Source organism: Oncorhynchus mykiss, chromosome 28 (assembly GCF_057628025.1).
Source record: "Oncorhynchus mykiss isolate SJ-2025 chromosome 28, ASM5762802v1, whole genome shotgun sequence".
NCBI classification, from domain to species: Eukaryota; Metazoa; Chordata; class Actinopteri; order Salmoniformes; family Salmonidae; genus Oncorhynchus; species Oncorhynchus mykiss.
The window spans coordinates 37593909-37608414 of NC_143049.1; the positions used below are offsets into that span (position 1 = coordinate 37593909).

A 14506-nucleotide genomic window follows, 5' to 3' on the forward strand; every position below is an offset into this window, starting at 1 on the left:
ATTCAGATCAGAGGCAGTAGGGATGACCAGGGATCTTGATAAGTGTGTGAATTGGACCATTTTCACGTCAAAATGTAACGAGCACTTTTGGGTGTCAGGGAAAAATGCATGGAGTAAAAAGTACATTATTTTCTTTAGGAATGTAGTGAAGTAAAAGTAAAAGTTGGCAAAAATATAAATAGTAAAGTCAAGTACAGATACCACAAAAAACTACTTAAAAGTAGTACTTTTGAAGTATTTTTTTACTTAAGTACTTTACACCACTGGAGACAATCATGAAGCATTGTTGGTCTGGCTACTGACATGAACAGAGACCTGCCACCTCTCAGACAGTACACCTTTGAACTTCAGAGTTCTGTGGGAGATGTTAATATGAAGTCTCACAGTTTCGTTGCATTGTAAAATGACACCACATTAGGCATGACGTTCTGGGGTCCTGGGGGGAGCACGGAAAGATGCCAGCATTCCAATCTTGTGAGTTAGCTAATGGATGATGAAATGTAGAATTGTTGGCTCAGTTGAAGTGATCTTATCTGTGTGAATAATTAAGAGCAGAGCTCAGCACAGTGCAGAAGGGTTGTCTCACGTTGTCTCACATTCTTTTCTTTTTTAACTTTCTCTCGACCAAATTATGGCCGTAAATGTGGAGTCATATTGAAGGAATCTTTTCCAAGCAATACATGACTACATTGCACATCTGCTACCACAGCTGCTGCAGGTCCCATTTCAACCTTCTTACTTTGCAGACGCGTTTCATTGAAGCAAGAAGAACTAACGCTTGGATTTATCAATCTGTATGGAGACGGACTGCAATCACGGAAGTACTTTTCATTTCTTACGAAGGCTCTCTGGATAACGTACTGTTGTACTTTCTTGACGATGACAAGTCTGGAAGGACGGTAACAGAGCTGTGTTGATAGCTCAAGAGACACATGCAGTTATGTTCAAATGATTCTCCATCCAAGCAATGTCATGCACTGTTTCACATTCCTGTGGATTTAATAGGTGATCAAACTGACTTTCTTTCTCTCTATCAGCTTGATGTCCCTTTTTTGTCTACTAAGTTACGATTGATGTTACTATGACAGAATTCCACCCCCCCCAAAAAAACTAAAAACAAACTTCTTTTTTTTTCCAATAACAGAACACATGGGAAAGAGTGAAGGAATGGAATGTAACCCAAGATGAACTGCAACAGAGAAGTGACAGATAGCAGGGGAGTAGTAACTTGGAAAAGACAAACAGTGTTTCAGATTAGAAAAGAGCTTAAAAAAGGAAAATAAAAATAAACACATCTGGTTTTTGAATCATGGCTGAAAAATGCGCAGGACGGTCTGTGGTTTTATTCTCACTCTTGGCCGTTGTAGTTTCCTTCTCAGGAATTACTGATGTTTTAGGGGAAAATAATATTGATGAGGAGTTGGAGAAAATCACATTTCAAGGAGACGGAAGCACCAACGGGCATCCGGAAAACTGGCCGGCGAACCTTCACCCTAACCTGTATTTTCACCAGGTGGACATACGTTTACTGCAGCAGAGATCTGCCACGACGCACAGACATATTTTTAAAGTTATCCGGCTTGCTGTTGGGACTATGCTCGCCAATACTGCTCTCTATCTACCCCCGGTTAAGCATGAGGAATTTTCCAGCAAATGGAATGAAATTTATGGCAACAATCTCCCCTCTCTCGCTCTGTACTGTTTGCTCTGCCCCAAAGATACAGCTGCCCATCAATTCTTAATGAGATACATGGACCAGATGGCAGTGTACCCTAACTGGACGGTGACCAGCGCTCCCAACGACGAGGTTCCCATGGCTCACTCCCTCACAGGATTTGCCACAGCCTATGACTTCATCTACCCTCTCCTGGACACATCGCGAAGGGCACGCTACATGAAGAAAATACGTGTCGCCACAGAGGAGCTGTACGAACTCTCCAAACACAGGGGATGGGGGAAGCAGTTTTTACAGAATCATCAGACTACCAACATCTTAGCCATCCTGACCGGCGCCCTCGTGGTGGGAGCACACAGTGACCCGGAGACAATGATGTGGAAGCAGGTGGCCGTTAACTACATGGAAAAGACCATGTTCCTCCTCAGTCACGTAGTGGATGGCTCGCTAGACGAGGGTGTGGCCTATGGGAGCTACACCGCAAAGTCCATCACTCAGTACGTTTTCCTGGCGCGCCGCCACTTCGACATCGACAACACCCAGAACAACTGGTTGCGGGCGCACTTCTGGTTCTACCACTCCACACTTCTGCCAGGCTTCCAGAGGACAGTGGGCATCGCTGACTCCAACTACAACTGGTTCTATGGACCGGAGAGTCAGCTGGTGTTCCTCGATGCATTTGTGCTCCGGGACGGCACCGGAAACTGGCTGGCCCAGCAGATCTGGAAACATCGTCCCAAAGATGGCCCCATGGAGCAGTCAGCAGCCCAGCGCTGGGCCACCTTACACACTGAGTTCCTGTGGTATGATAGTGAGCTCTCCAAGCAACCACCAGCCGGGTTTGGCAAAGCAGTACTGCACATGTTCTCAAACTGGGGTGTGGTGACTTACGGGGCTGGTTTATCATATGGTCAAGGCAACACATTTGTCTCCTTCAAATCGGGGAAGCTGGGCGGTAGGGCGGTCTATGATATTGTCCATTCCAAGCCCTACTCCTGGCTGGAGGGCTGGAGCAATTTCAATCCGGGCCATGAGCACCCAGACCAGAACTCCTTTACCTTTGCCCCTAATGGACAGGTATTTGTTTCAGAGGCACTGTACGGCCCCAAATACAGCTACCTCAACAATGTCTTGACGTTCGCCCCGTCTCCCACAAGCCAGTGCAATCAGCCCTGGGAGGGCCAGCTTGGAGAGTGCGGCAAGTGGCTGCGGTGGGCGGAGCCTGAGGTCGGCAACACAGCCAGTGAGGTCATTGCAGCTGCATCCCATGGGGATTCTCTGTTCGTTAGTGGAGAAGCGGCATCGGCCTACTCCTCTGTGATGGGCCTAAAGAGCGTATACCGTGCCCTTGTCTTGCTCAACTCTCAGACTCTGCTGGTGTTTGACCATGTGGAAAAAAGCAAGGAGTCTCCGTTGAGTACTCTGAGTGCTTTCTTTCACAACTTGGACATTGATTTTAAATACGTCCCTCACAGGGCTTTAGACAGGTACAATGGGGCACTGATGGACGTTTGGGATGCTCACTACCAAATGTTTTGGTTTGACAGTCAGGGGAATAGTCCAGTGGCGAGAATACAGGAGGCAGAGCAGGCTGCTGAGTTTAAGAAACGATGGACCCAGTTTGTCAACGTGACCTTTCCAATGGAGGGCACGGTCACCAGAGTGGCCTATTTGATGCACAGTCCCAATGTCAAAATCTCCAACTGCAGATTCATCGACAATAGTAAAAATGGAGTACGACTCTCTATTGTCGTCAACGGCACAGAATCCATTGTGTCCATCGTAACAAACTACAATGACATTGGCGCCAGATATAGCTACTTGGGCTTTGGGGGATATGCAAAGATGCAAAGCAGGCATCAGATAATCCACTTCGGTCTGGGAGTTCAAACGATGACTGAACAAAACACTGTGGATCCAGTCTATGACTTTGGGTTTATGGTTAATATAGTGGGAGGGATGACACTGTGTCTCGCCATTGGGTTTTTAATCCTGCAACGCACGTTTTATTTCTGCTTCCGCAAGATCATGCGCTATACTTTAACGTTTGTTCTCCTGCTGTGGGTTGTTGAGTTTCTGTTTGTCTCCAATAGCTGTGATTGGCTTGTCTGTGTCCAATCAGTGTCCGATCTGCCCCCAAACCCTCTCCCCACAGTCGTCGTTACATCCCTGCCAGGGTCTGGGGCTGAAGTTCTCAAGCCCCTTTTCTATAACAGCTCTGATTTTGTTTATCTCCAAGTCCCCACAGAGCACCTAGTCATCCCGGACACTGAGTTCAACTTTGACCCCCTGGTGGATGCCTGCGTGTGGTCCAGACTAGATGCGGAAAGAGGTCACTACAAGGCCATCCAGGGCTGGTTCCATTCCTTGGTCTATAACCCTAGACTTCACCTGCAGAACATTCAGTTGCACAACGAGGGCAGCAGGAATGAGATTGAGGTGGAGCTTTCTGGCAAGAGGAGGAAGCCAATTCGTAGGCAGTCAGGGTCAAGGGGGAGTTCAGATAGAGATGGGGAGTATGTTCGGGAGCTAAGGCGGCACATGGAGAAGTACCCTAATGCCCGCCCTGTCCTCAGCCTGAGCAGCGGGAGCTGGACCCTGAAACTCCCGTTTTTCCGAGAGGTGGTTGGTCACTCATTTCGGGCGTTGCACGTGGTGCGAGATCCTCGCGCTTGGATTTACCTTATGCTCTACAACAGCGAGCCAAGCCTCTATTCTCGCAAGAATGTGCAAAAACACGTCGCTGCAATTTTTAAGCAAGAGAGGAATGGCGGGAGAAGCAAGTGTACACTAGGGTTCACCCAGGAATTCTTGACATTGCACAGCGTCCTCTCTGATCCAGAGATGGAGCCGGTGCTGCTACTGGCCCATCTGTGGCTGGCCCACACAACCACGGCACTCCAGGTCAACGGCGACCTCACCGCCTCTTACCTCCATGTGAAATTTGAGGACATTGTGCAATATCCTGAGGAGACAGCAGGAAAGATACACACGTTTCTCGGGGTTCCCGTGGCCCCAGCTGCCCTCAACCAGCTCATGTTCGCCACCTCCACCAACCTGTACAACCTGGTGTATGAGGGAGACATATCGCCAGTCAGCATCAATGTGTGGAGAGAAAAAATGCCCATCCACGAGATCAGAATGATAGAGGACACATGCTTAAAGGTTATGGAGAGGCTTGGGTACTCAAGGTACTTAAGTTAATAGCTGCTGTATGATGTCCTACGATGGACACCGTACTTTTGGTTTGTTGACATGTATACTTTGTTGTTCTATATTTTGCACATTCCACCATTATGATACTTTTAATTGTCCAGTCCTTGTTTATAGACTGGGATGTATAAAATAGAACAGAGTGCTCATTAACACTTTTTTAAAGTGTATGATTTGTCTGACTAACGTGATGTGTTTTCATCCAAACAGTTTTGAAGTTTGTTGGCTGGTTATTTAGCCACGCCCAGAATCTCCTGGCGAGCATTTTTGGAGCATGTAGCAATGCTAGGGGCACACGGATTGTTGATTCAACATTTAAAAAATCAGCAACCACAGCTAGTGAAATCTCTGCAACCCTAAACAAAGAGTTGCAGTTTGTTTTTAGAATGGGTGGCTAGTACTAAACTGGTCCTGAACATCTCTAAAACTAAAAGCATTGTATTTGGTACAAATCATTTAGAGATGCTCTGCTTTTTTGACACCACACTCCACAAAGCAAGTCCCGCAGGCTCTAGTTTTATATTGTCTTGATTTTTTTGGTCCAGTTATATGGTTAAGTGCTGCAAATAAGGACCTAAAAAAAAAACTGCAGCTGGCCCAGAACAGAGCGACACATCTTGCTCTTCACTGTAATCAGAGGGCTAATATGAATATTTTGCAGGCCAGTCTTGGCTAAAAATAGAGGAGAGACTGACTGCATCGCTTCTTTTTGACATTTTTATAAGAAACATTTATGTGCTGAAAATTCCACATTGTTTGAATAGTCAACTTACACACGGCACTGACACACACACTTACCCCACCAGACATGACGCCAGGGGTCTTTTCACAGTCCCCAGGTCCAGAACGAATGAAAGGAAACATACATTATTATATAGAACTCCCTTCCATCTCAAATAGCTCAAGTGAACAGCAAACCTGGCTTGAATCCCCCCCCCCCTCCCCCCCTCCTCCGGGTCCCCCCCAGATAAAGCAACACCTCACAGAACGCCTCTCCCTTATTGGACCTAATTATGTTGCGTGTATGGACTGATAGATGCTACTGACTGTACATTTAAATGATCAACATTGAAACGATACATGTAGGCCTAGAATAGTAGGTCTCTCTTGATATTTTTTTTTCAGTATTGAGTCAGTGCAGAATATTTTAGTTATATTTTTTACTTGTAAATGTATGTAGTTCTGTCTTTTTAGCTGTTCTTATCTATTAATGTTCTCTATCATGTTTTGTGTGGGACCCCAGAAAAAGTAGCTGCTGCTATCACAACAACTAATGGAGATCCTTATAAAATACCAAGAAAAACACGAACAATTGTAATAGTGGTGCATTCAGTCGATAATAAGTTTAAACATATATATTTTTTTGGGGTGAAATATCCCTTTAAAGTAATTGGAATACTGGATTGGATTTAACAGTGTTATTTACATATTTTGCTACAGTATGTCATAAATATTTTCTAAACTATTGTCGATCACTTGATTTCAAACCCCACTCTTATTGATAGTAGATTTTTTTTCAGTGGTAAGGGGTAAAACCCTGCTTGTAAATTCAGTGCAGTACTTTTGTCAGTGCATTGTGGGATACAACAACCCAGCAGGCTTCTCTTACTGATCCGTAAATGCATTTTGCGGAAGAAAAACATTTTCTCAACCAGGAAGTGAGTACAGTTATAGCAAACTCTTTGAAACATGCAAAATATGCAATCGTGTAAATTGAGAAATGATTTACATTCACTGCAAAGAAAGAGCCTTGCCTCATATTGCTTTAGAAAAGACAGCATATATATTTTTTTTACTGTTGTGTAAGTCACGTCCGAAACACTGCACTAAGCATAGGACATTAAATATCCTTTTCCCGAAGACGGTCTTCATCAGATATTTTAAAAGTCACTTTATTCCAAAAACAATTTATTTGTGTGTGTGCTTCATGCTATGATGTCACAACAATTCAAAAGAGGATTATCACAAACTAACAAGACTTTAAAAAATAATCTAATACAGCTCTTCAGAAATGGGATACCTTTGTAGAATGCGTTGGATTGTGTTTGTACGGTGCTTTAGACATCTTTCTGAAAGCTGTAGATGCACTGTAGGCTTATAGCTTGAGTGCAGCTTAATGTGGAATTACATGCGTAATGCATCTACGGTATCGTCACCTGCTGCTTTCTTCCCTTACAAAAAAACATTGCAGTTTTGAAACTGCAGTAAAAGCACAGTAACCGCAGTCATCTGTGGTATTTTGGACCCAGTGATTGCAGAATAACTGCAGTGACCTCTCAAAAGTACTGCAGTACAAAAAAAATTATTGTTATTTTGGATGCAGTATTTGTAGCGTACTGCAGTTATACTGCACTCTGACTGCAGTTATACTTATCTGACTGCAATCTTTTTTTCTTAAGGGTTCAAATTAAATTTAAACTTAAAGATGCACTATGCAGAAATCGCTGCGCCATTTCCTGGTTGCTAAAATTCGAATAGTTTGCCTAATTTCAGTTTACGTGACAAAACAAGCAAGTATAGTGTAGAGAATCATTGTACCAGCTAAACCTTAGACTTGCTTTCAATGAGAACGACAGATCTATAACAAATATTTCTATGTGTATTTGCGGCTTGCCCAAATAGTTATGTATTGCAGCTTTAAGAGGGGAGTGGCTTATTTATGTGTTTTCGTAATAAAAAAGCCTCAGGAACTTGTAGCAGGAAGAAGGTAGGAGAAGTTGAGCGTTGACTGTGTTTGCCAGCAAACTCATCGAAGAAGAATCGTGATGAAGGACACTTTTATTTAGAGATGGAAATTATTACAAAATCAGCAAAGCTCTGGAGGTTTGCGCATGTGGTTTCTTGCAGCTCGCTGTTCCCGAGGTCACCAGTATGGTAACTCTGTCATGATATAAACACTGTACATCTAGGGTACAACCGGACATTCAGCCATGCAGTTGAATACGAAGAAGAATGGAATAATGGGTGATTGACAGCAAAAGTGTATTGGGAAGTTTACAGCTGCTTACAGTGTTCTTGAAACGTTATAGCCCTAGAAAAGAGCAACATGTCCATCTAGTGTACACACTATGAATTGCTATATGTCAAATCAAATTTTATTTGTCACATACACATGGTTAGCAGATGTTAATGCGAGTGTAGCGAAATGCTTGTACAAAGCTCCATGTGTCACATTTAAATAAGAACACATTTTCAGTCATTCTTCTCCAGAGGAACTTACAGGAGCAAGTAGGTTTAAGGGCCTTGCTCAAGGGCACATTGATAGATTTTCCACCGAGTCGGCTCGGGGATTTAAACCAGCCACTCTTGATTACTAGCCCAACGCTCTTGAACGCTAGTCCACCTGCTTAAAAGGCTCAATTGTTTTGTAAATGTTGCTGAAGGATGCGATGATTTGATATCATCAGTGAATGAGCACCCAATACAATGGAAACTATAGAGCAAATTGAATTTCTTAATAACACTTCTATATTTGTATTGACACCATGAGAGCAACATTTCTTTTAAAAAACTAAAACAGGATTTGAAGCTATACAGCATTTGTTAACTAAAGTCTCTTGAATGCACCAAGTTTAGCAAAACTCCTGAATATGCTTTACACATTATTATCCATTTCTAAATGCTTATTCACAAACATTGCAGTATTGTATGTCCTTGTTTTTTTATTTATTTGTTATTTATTTATGATAATTTAAGTTGAGTTGTACCTATCTAATCTAACACGATTCCCTATTCTACCTAACAATCATAACGGTTTTACACAAACATACATGCTATACATGCATGCATGCATACATACACACATTCAGAAAGTATTCAGACCCCATGACTTTTTCCACATTTTGTTATGTTACAGCCTTATTCTAAAATAGAATAAACGTTTTTTCCCCTCATCGTTCTACACAAAATACCCCATAATGACACATTTTGCAAATGTGTGTGTATATATATATATATATATATATAATTATATATATATATATATATTTTTTTAAACAAAGACATTTTACATTTACATAGGTATTCAGACCCTTTACTCAGTACTTTGTTGAAGCACCTTTGGCAGCGATTACAGCATTGAGTCTTCTTGGGGGTGTTCATCAAGGATCTCTCTGTACTTTGCTCCATTCATCTATCCCTTGATCCTGACTAGTCTCCCAGTCTCTGCCTCTGGAAAACATCCCCAGAGCATGATGCTTCCATCACCATGCTTCAGAGTAGGGATGGCGTCAGGTTTCCTCCAGATGTGACGCTTGGCGTTCAGGCCAAAGAGTTCAGTCTTGGTTTCATCAGGCCAGAGAATCTTGTTTCTCATGTTCTGAGAGTCCTTTAGGTATCTTTTGGCAAACTCCAAGCGGGCCGTCATGTGCCTTTTACTGAGGAGTGGCTTCCGTGTGGCCACTCTACCATAAAAGTCTCATTGGTTGAGTGCTGCAGAGATGGTTGTCTTTCTGGAAGGTTCTCCCATCTCCACAGAGGAACTCTGGAGCTTTGTCAGAGTGACCATCAGGTTATTGGTCACCTCCCTGACCAAGGCTCTTCTTCCCAATTGCTCAGTTTGGTCGGGCAGCCAGCTCTAGGAAGAGTCTTGGTAGTTCCCAACTTCTCCATTTAAGAATGATGGAGGCCACTGTTTTTGGGGACCTTCAATGCTGCAGAAATGTTTTGGTGCCCTTCCCCAGATCTGTGCCTCGACAGGATCCTGTCTCGGAGCGCTACGGATTATTGCTTCAACCTCGTGGCTTGGTTTTACCTCTGACATGGACTGTCAACTGCGAGACCTTATATAGACAGGTGTGTGCCATTCCAAATCATGTCCAATCAATTGAATTTACCGCAGGTGGACTCCAATCAAGTTGTAGAAACATCTCAAGGATGATCAATGGAAACAGGATGCATCTGACCTCCATTTCTAGTCTCATAGCAAATGGTCTGAATACTTATGTCAATAAGGTATTTTATATATATTTTATTTAATTCTAAAAACCTTTTCTAGCTTTATGGGGCATGTTGTGTAGATTGAAAGGAAAACAACATATTTAATACATTTTTGTAACATAACAAAATGTGGGAAAAAAGGAAGAGGGGTCTGAATACTTTTCCGTATGCACCATACATACATACAGCATTGAGTCTTCTTGGACGTGTTCATCAAGGATCTCTCTGTAGTTGGCTCCATCCATCTTTCCCTCGATCGGAAAACATCCCCAGATAACGTAACGATAAGGTTAACTGCTTCTGCTTTGAATGTACAGTTGTTTCCATGTACCAGTAGATGGCGACACAACACAAGAGAACCCACAGATGAAGCAAAAACTAATATCAACACACATCAATCAGTACGTTTTCTTTGTGCCTTTTTATGATCTTTAATTGAAAATTACCATAGTAATAGCCATAGTAATAGCCATAGTAATTTCAGTGCTGCGTTTTTAACTATTTTACTCTCGAAACCGTTCCAACAACTTTGACCCGATCACTAATTTAGACCAAAATAAATATAAATCCAAAAGGATAAATGAAATGGAAACTACTTCTCTAGAAAATGGAAAACTACTTCTCTCTAAATAGTAACTACTACTCTGGATAAGAGCGGCTGCTAAAAATGTAATTTAAAAATGTGAAATAGCAGTTTCAAAGTCATTTCCCCATGATGTATCCTCTGTGTCGGGTGTTACATTTGCAGTGTCCAATGTCCACTATGCTGTGGTTTTCGCATTCATGCAAAGAATAACTTACCTTTGATTAATTTACCTATGCCACTGACTTTGATGAATGAAGTTTACCTACTACCCAGCGAACTGTGTGCAATTCCGCCTTTTTTCTAATGTCTAGCCCTGTGTGGCTGAGCACAGACAGAAACGTGTTCCTCTATTGAATCCCGTGGCTTATTCAATACAGTGTTAATATATTCAATACAGTGGTATTGATTATACTACCACATATGGGGTTCCATGTAGAACACTCTGTGGAAAGGGTTTTGCCTGGAACCCAAAAGGGTTCTACTTGGAACTGAGCAAAGTATAGAGAGAGATCCTTGACGAAAACCTGCTCCAGAGCGCTCAGGACCTCAGGCTGGGGTGAAGGTTCACTTTCCAACAGGACAACGACCCTAAGCACACAGCCAAGACAAAGCAGGAGAATTCTCTGAATGCTCTTGAGGGGCCCACCCACTGCCCAGGCTTGAACCCGATTGAACATCTCTGGAGAGACCTGAAATAGCTGTCCAGCAACTCTCCTCATCCAACCTGACAGATCTTGAGTGGATCTGCAGAGAAGAATGGGAGAAACTCCCCAAATACAGGTGTGCCAAGCTGGTAGCGTCATACCCAAGCAGACTCAAGGCTGTAATCGCTGCCAAAGGTGCTTCAACAAAGTACTGAGTAAAGGGTCTGAATAATTATGTACATTTTATATTTCAGTTTCTTATTTTTAATAAAAGAGCAAACATTTCTAAGAACCAGTTTTCGCTTTGTCATGATGGGGCATTGTGTGTACATTGTTGAGATTATTATTATTTTTTAAATCATTTTTAGAATAAGGCTGTAACGTACATATTTTTTTAAAAAAGTCAAGGGGTCTGAACTTTCCGAAGGCTCTGTATATCTCAATGTAAGACCTCAGACTGGAATAGAACAGTTGGAGTTTCTAATGTATTCACATCAGACATGGGTTCAATTTAGAATTCCATAAAACTGTTTTGATAATTTACTGGGACAAGTTACTACCCTCTTAGAAAAAAGGCTTCTAAAGGGATTCTTCGGCTGTCCCCATAGCAAAACCCTTTTTGATTCCAGGGAGAACCCTTTTTGGTTCCAGGTATAACCCTTTTGGGTTCCATGTAGATCCCTCTGTGGAAAGGGCTTTACCTGGAACCCAAAGGGCTTCTACTTGTCTATTGAGACAGCCGAGAACCCTTTTAGGTTCAAGATATTTAAAAAAATCGTCCACATTATGGTTATCCCCCCCTCCCTGAACTACACTAAAATAATATTGTGTCCATCACGTTCCCACTATGGGCCTTGAGAGCACTGTAGATCCATCAGAAGTGAGAGAATGCCTCACACAAACAACAGTGGATAAACACAAAGCCATACTCCATTTTACAGAATCAATCCCTGGCAGTGGATGGATGACAAATGAAGTCAGGCTTCCCACAAACATGGACAGATTTCCAGTTGATAAAATCACCGGGATGCCAATCCAGAAATAAAAGCCATATTACAATCTATGTTGTGATAATTGCATTGTTTGCTCTATAACCTGTTAGTTCATATGCCTTGACACTGTGATATATTGGCCTAAGGCCCGAGACGTTAAGAAGACAGTGGCAGAATAAATTCAACCACACCTTTGCTTCATCACCGGAGAAGTCCACAAAGCATATTGCATGGAACAAACAGTTACATCAAATCAAATGTTATTTGTCACATGCGCCGAATTGAACAGGTGCAGACGGTACAGTGAAATGCTTACTTACAAGCCCTTAACCAACAACGCAGTTTTAAGGAAGTACCTAAAAAATAATAGATAAGAATAACATCTAATTAAAGAGCAGCAGTAAATAACAACAGCTAGTCTATATACAGGGGGTACGGGTACAGAGTCAATGTGCGGGGGCACCGGTGCCGAGGTAATTGAGGTAATATGTACATGTAGGTTGAGTTATTAAAGTGACTATGCATAGATAATAACAGAGAGTAGCAGCAGCGTAGAAGGGGGGGGGGGGGGGGGGTGCAAATAGTCTGGGTAGCCATTTGTCTACCTGTTCAGGAGTCTTATGGCTTGGGGGTAGAAGCTGTTTAGAAGCCTCTTGGACCTAGACTTGGCGCTCCGGCACGGCGTTGCCGTGCAGTAGCAGAGAGAACAGTCTATGACTTGGGTGGCTGGAGTCTTTGACAATTTTTAGGGCCTTCCTCTGACCGCCTGGTATAGAGGTCCTGGATGGCAGGAAGCTTGGCCCCTGTGATGTACTGGGCCATACGCACTACCCTCTGTAGTGCCTTGCAGTCGGAGACTGAGCAGTTGCCATACCAGGCAGTGATGCAACCATCGAGTGATGCTCTCGATGGTGCAGCTGTAAAACCTTTTGAGGATCTGAGGACCCATGCCAAATCTTCTCTTGAGGGGGAATACGTTTTGTCGTGCCCTCTTCACGACTGTCTTGGTGTGCTTGGACCATGATAGTTTGTTGGTGATGTGGACACCACGGAACTTGAAACTCTCAATCTGCAACACTGCAGCCCCGTCGATGAGAATGGGGGCATGCTCGTTGCTCCTTTGCCTGTAGTCCACAATCATCTCCTTTGTCTTGATCACGTTGAGGGAGAGGTTGTTGTCCTGGCACCATACGGTCAGGTCTCTGACCTCCTCCATATAGGCTGTCTCATCATTGTTGTGTCATCAGCTAAATTTATGATGATGTTGGAGTCGTGCCTGGCCGTGCAGTCATGATTGAACAGGGAGTACAGGAGGGGACTGAGCACGCACCCCTGAGGGGCCCCTGGGTTGATGATCACCATGGCGGATGTGTTGTTGCCTACCCTTACCACCTGGGGGCGGCCCGTCAGGAAGTCCAGGATCCAGTTGCAGGGGGAGGTGTTTAGTCCTAGGGTCCTTAGCTTAGTGATGAGCTTTGAGGGCACAATGGTGTTGAACGCTGAGCTGTTGTCAATTAATTGCATTCTCACATAGGTGTTCCTTTTGTCCAGGTGTGGATCTGTTGGTACGGTATGCAAATTGGAGTGGGTCTAGGGTTTCTGGGATACTGGTGTTGATGTGAACCATGACCAACCTGTCAAAGCATTTTGTGTCATCAGGCGTGAGTGCTACAGGTCGGTAGTCATTTAGGCAGGTTACCTTAGTGTTCTTGGGCACAGGGACTATGGTGGTCTGCTTGAAACATGTTGATATTGGCGACTCAGACAGGGAGAGGTTGAAAAAGTCAGTGAAGACACTTGCCAGTTACCAGTACACATCCTGGTAATCCATCTGGCCTTGCGGTCTTGTGAATGTTGACCTGTTAAAGGTCTTACCCACATCGGCTGCGGAGAGCGTGATCACGCAGTCGTCGGGAACAGCTTATGCTCTCATGCATATTTCAGTGTTACTTGCCTCGAAGCGAGCATAGAAGTTATTTAGCTCATCTGGTAGTCTTGTGTCACTGGGCAGCTCTTTGTAGTGTGTAATAGTTTGCAAGCCCTGCCACATCCGATGAGCGTCAGAGCCGGTGTAGTACGATTTGATCTTAGTCCTGTATTGACGCTTCGCCTGTTTGATGGTCCGTCGGAGGGCATAGCAGGGTTTCTTATAAGCTTCCGGGTTAGAGTCCCGCTCCTTGAAAGCGGCATCTCTACCATTTAGCTCGGTGCATATGTTGCCTGTAATCCATGGCTTCTGGTTGGGGTATGTAAGTATGGTCTCTGTGGGGACGACGTCCTCGATGCGCTTATTGATAAAGCCAGTGACTGATGTGGTGTACTCCTCAATGCCATCAGAATCCTGGAACATATTCCAGTCTGTGCTAGAAAAATAGTCCTGTAGTTTAGCATCTGCTTCATATGTCCACTGTTTTATAGACCGAGTCACTGGTGCTCCCTGCTTTAATTTTTGCTTGAA

General features: G+C 43.5%; 1 protein-coding gene across 1 annotated transcript; it reads left to right on the top strand.

Annotated features, from left to right (window-relative positions):
• Positions 1-463: 463 nt before the first annotated feature.
• Positions 464-6748, top strand: dsela (dermatan sulfate epimerase like a). Its single transcript, XM_036966847.2, has 2 exons — positions 464-1005; positions 1145-6748. The coding sequence occupies exon 2, from the start codon at positions 1310-1312 to the stop codon at positions 4877-4879; it is 3570 nt and encodes a 1189-aa protein (XP_036822742.2). The 5' UTR covers positions 464-1005; positions 1145-1309; the 3' UTR covers positions 4880-6748.
• Positions 6749-14506: the final 7758 nt, after the last annotated feature.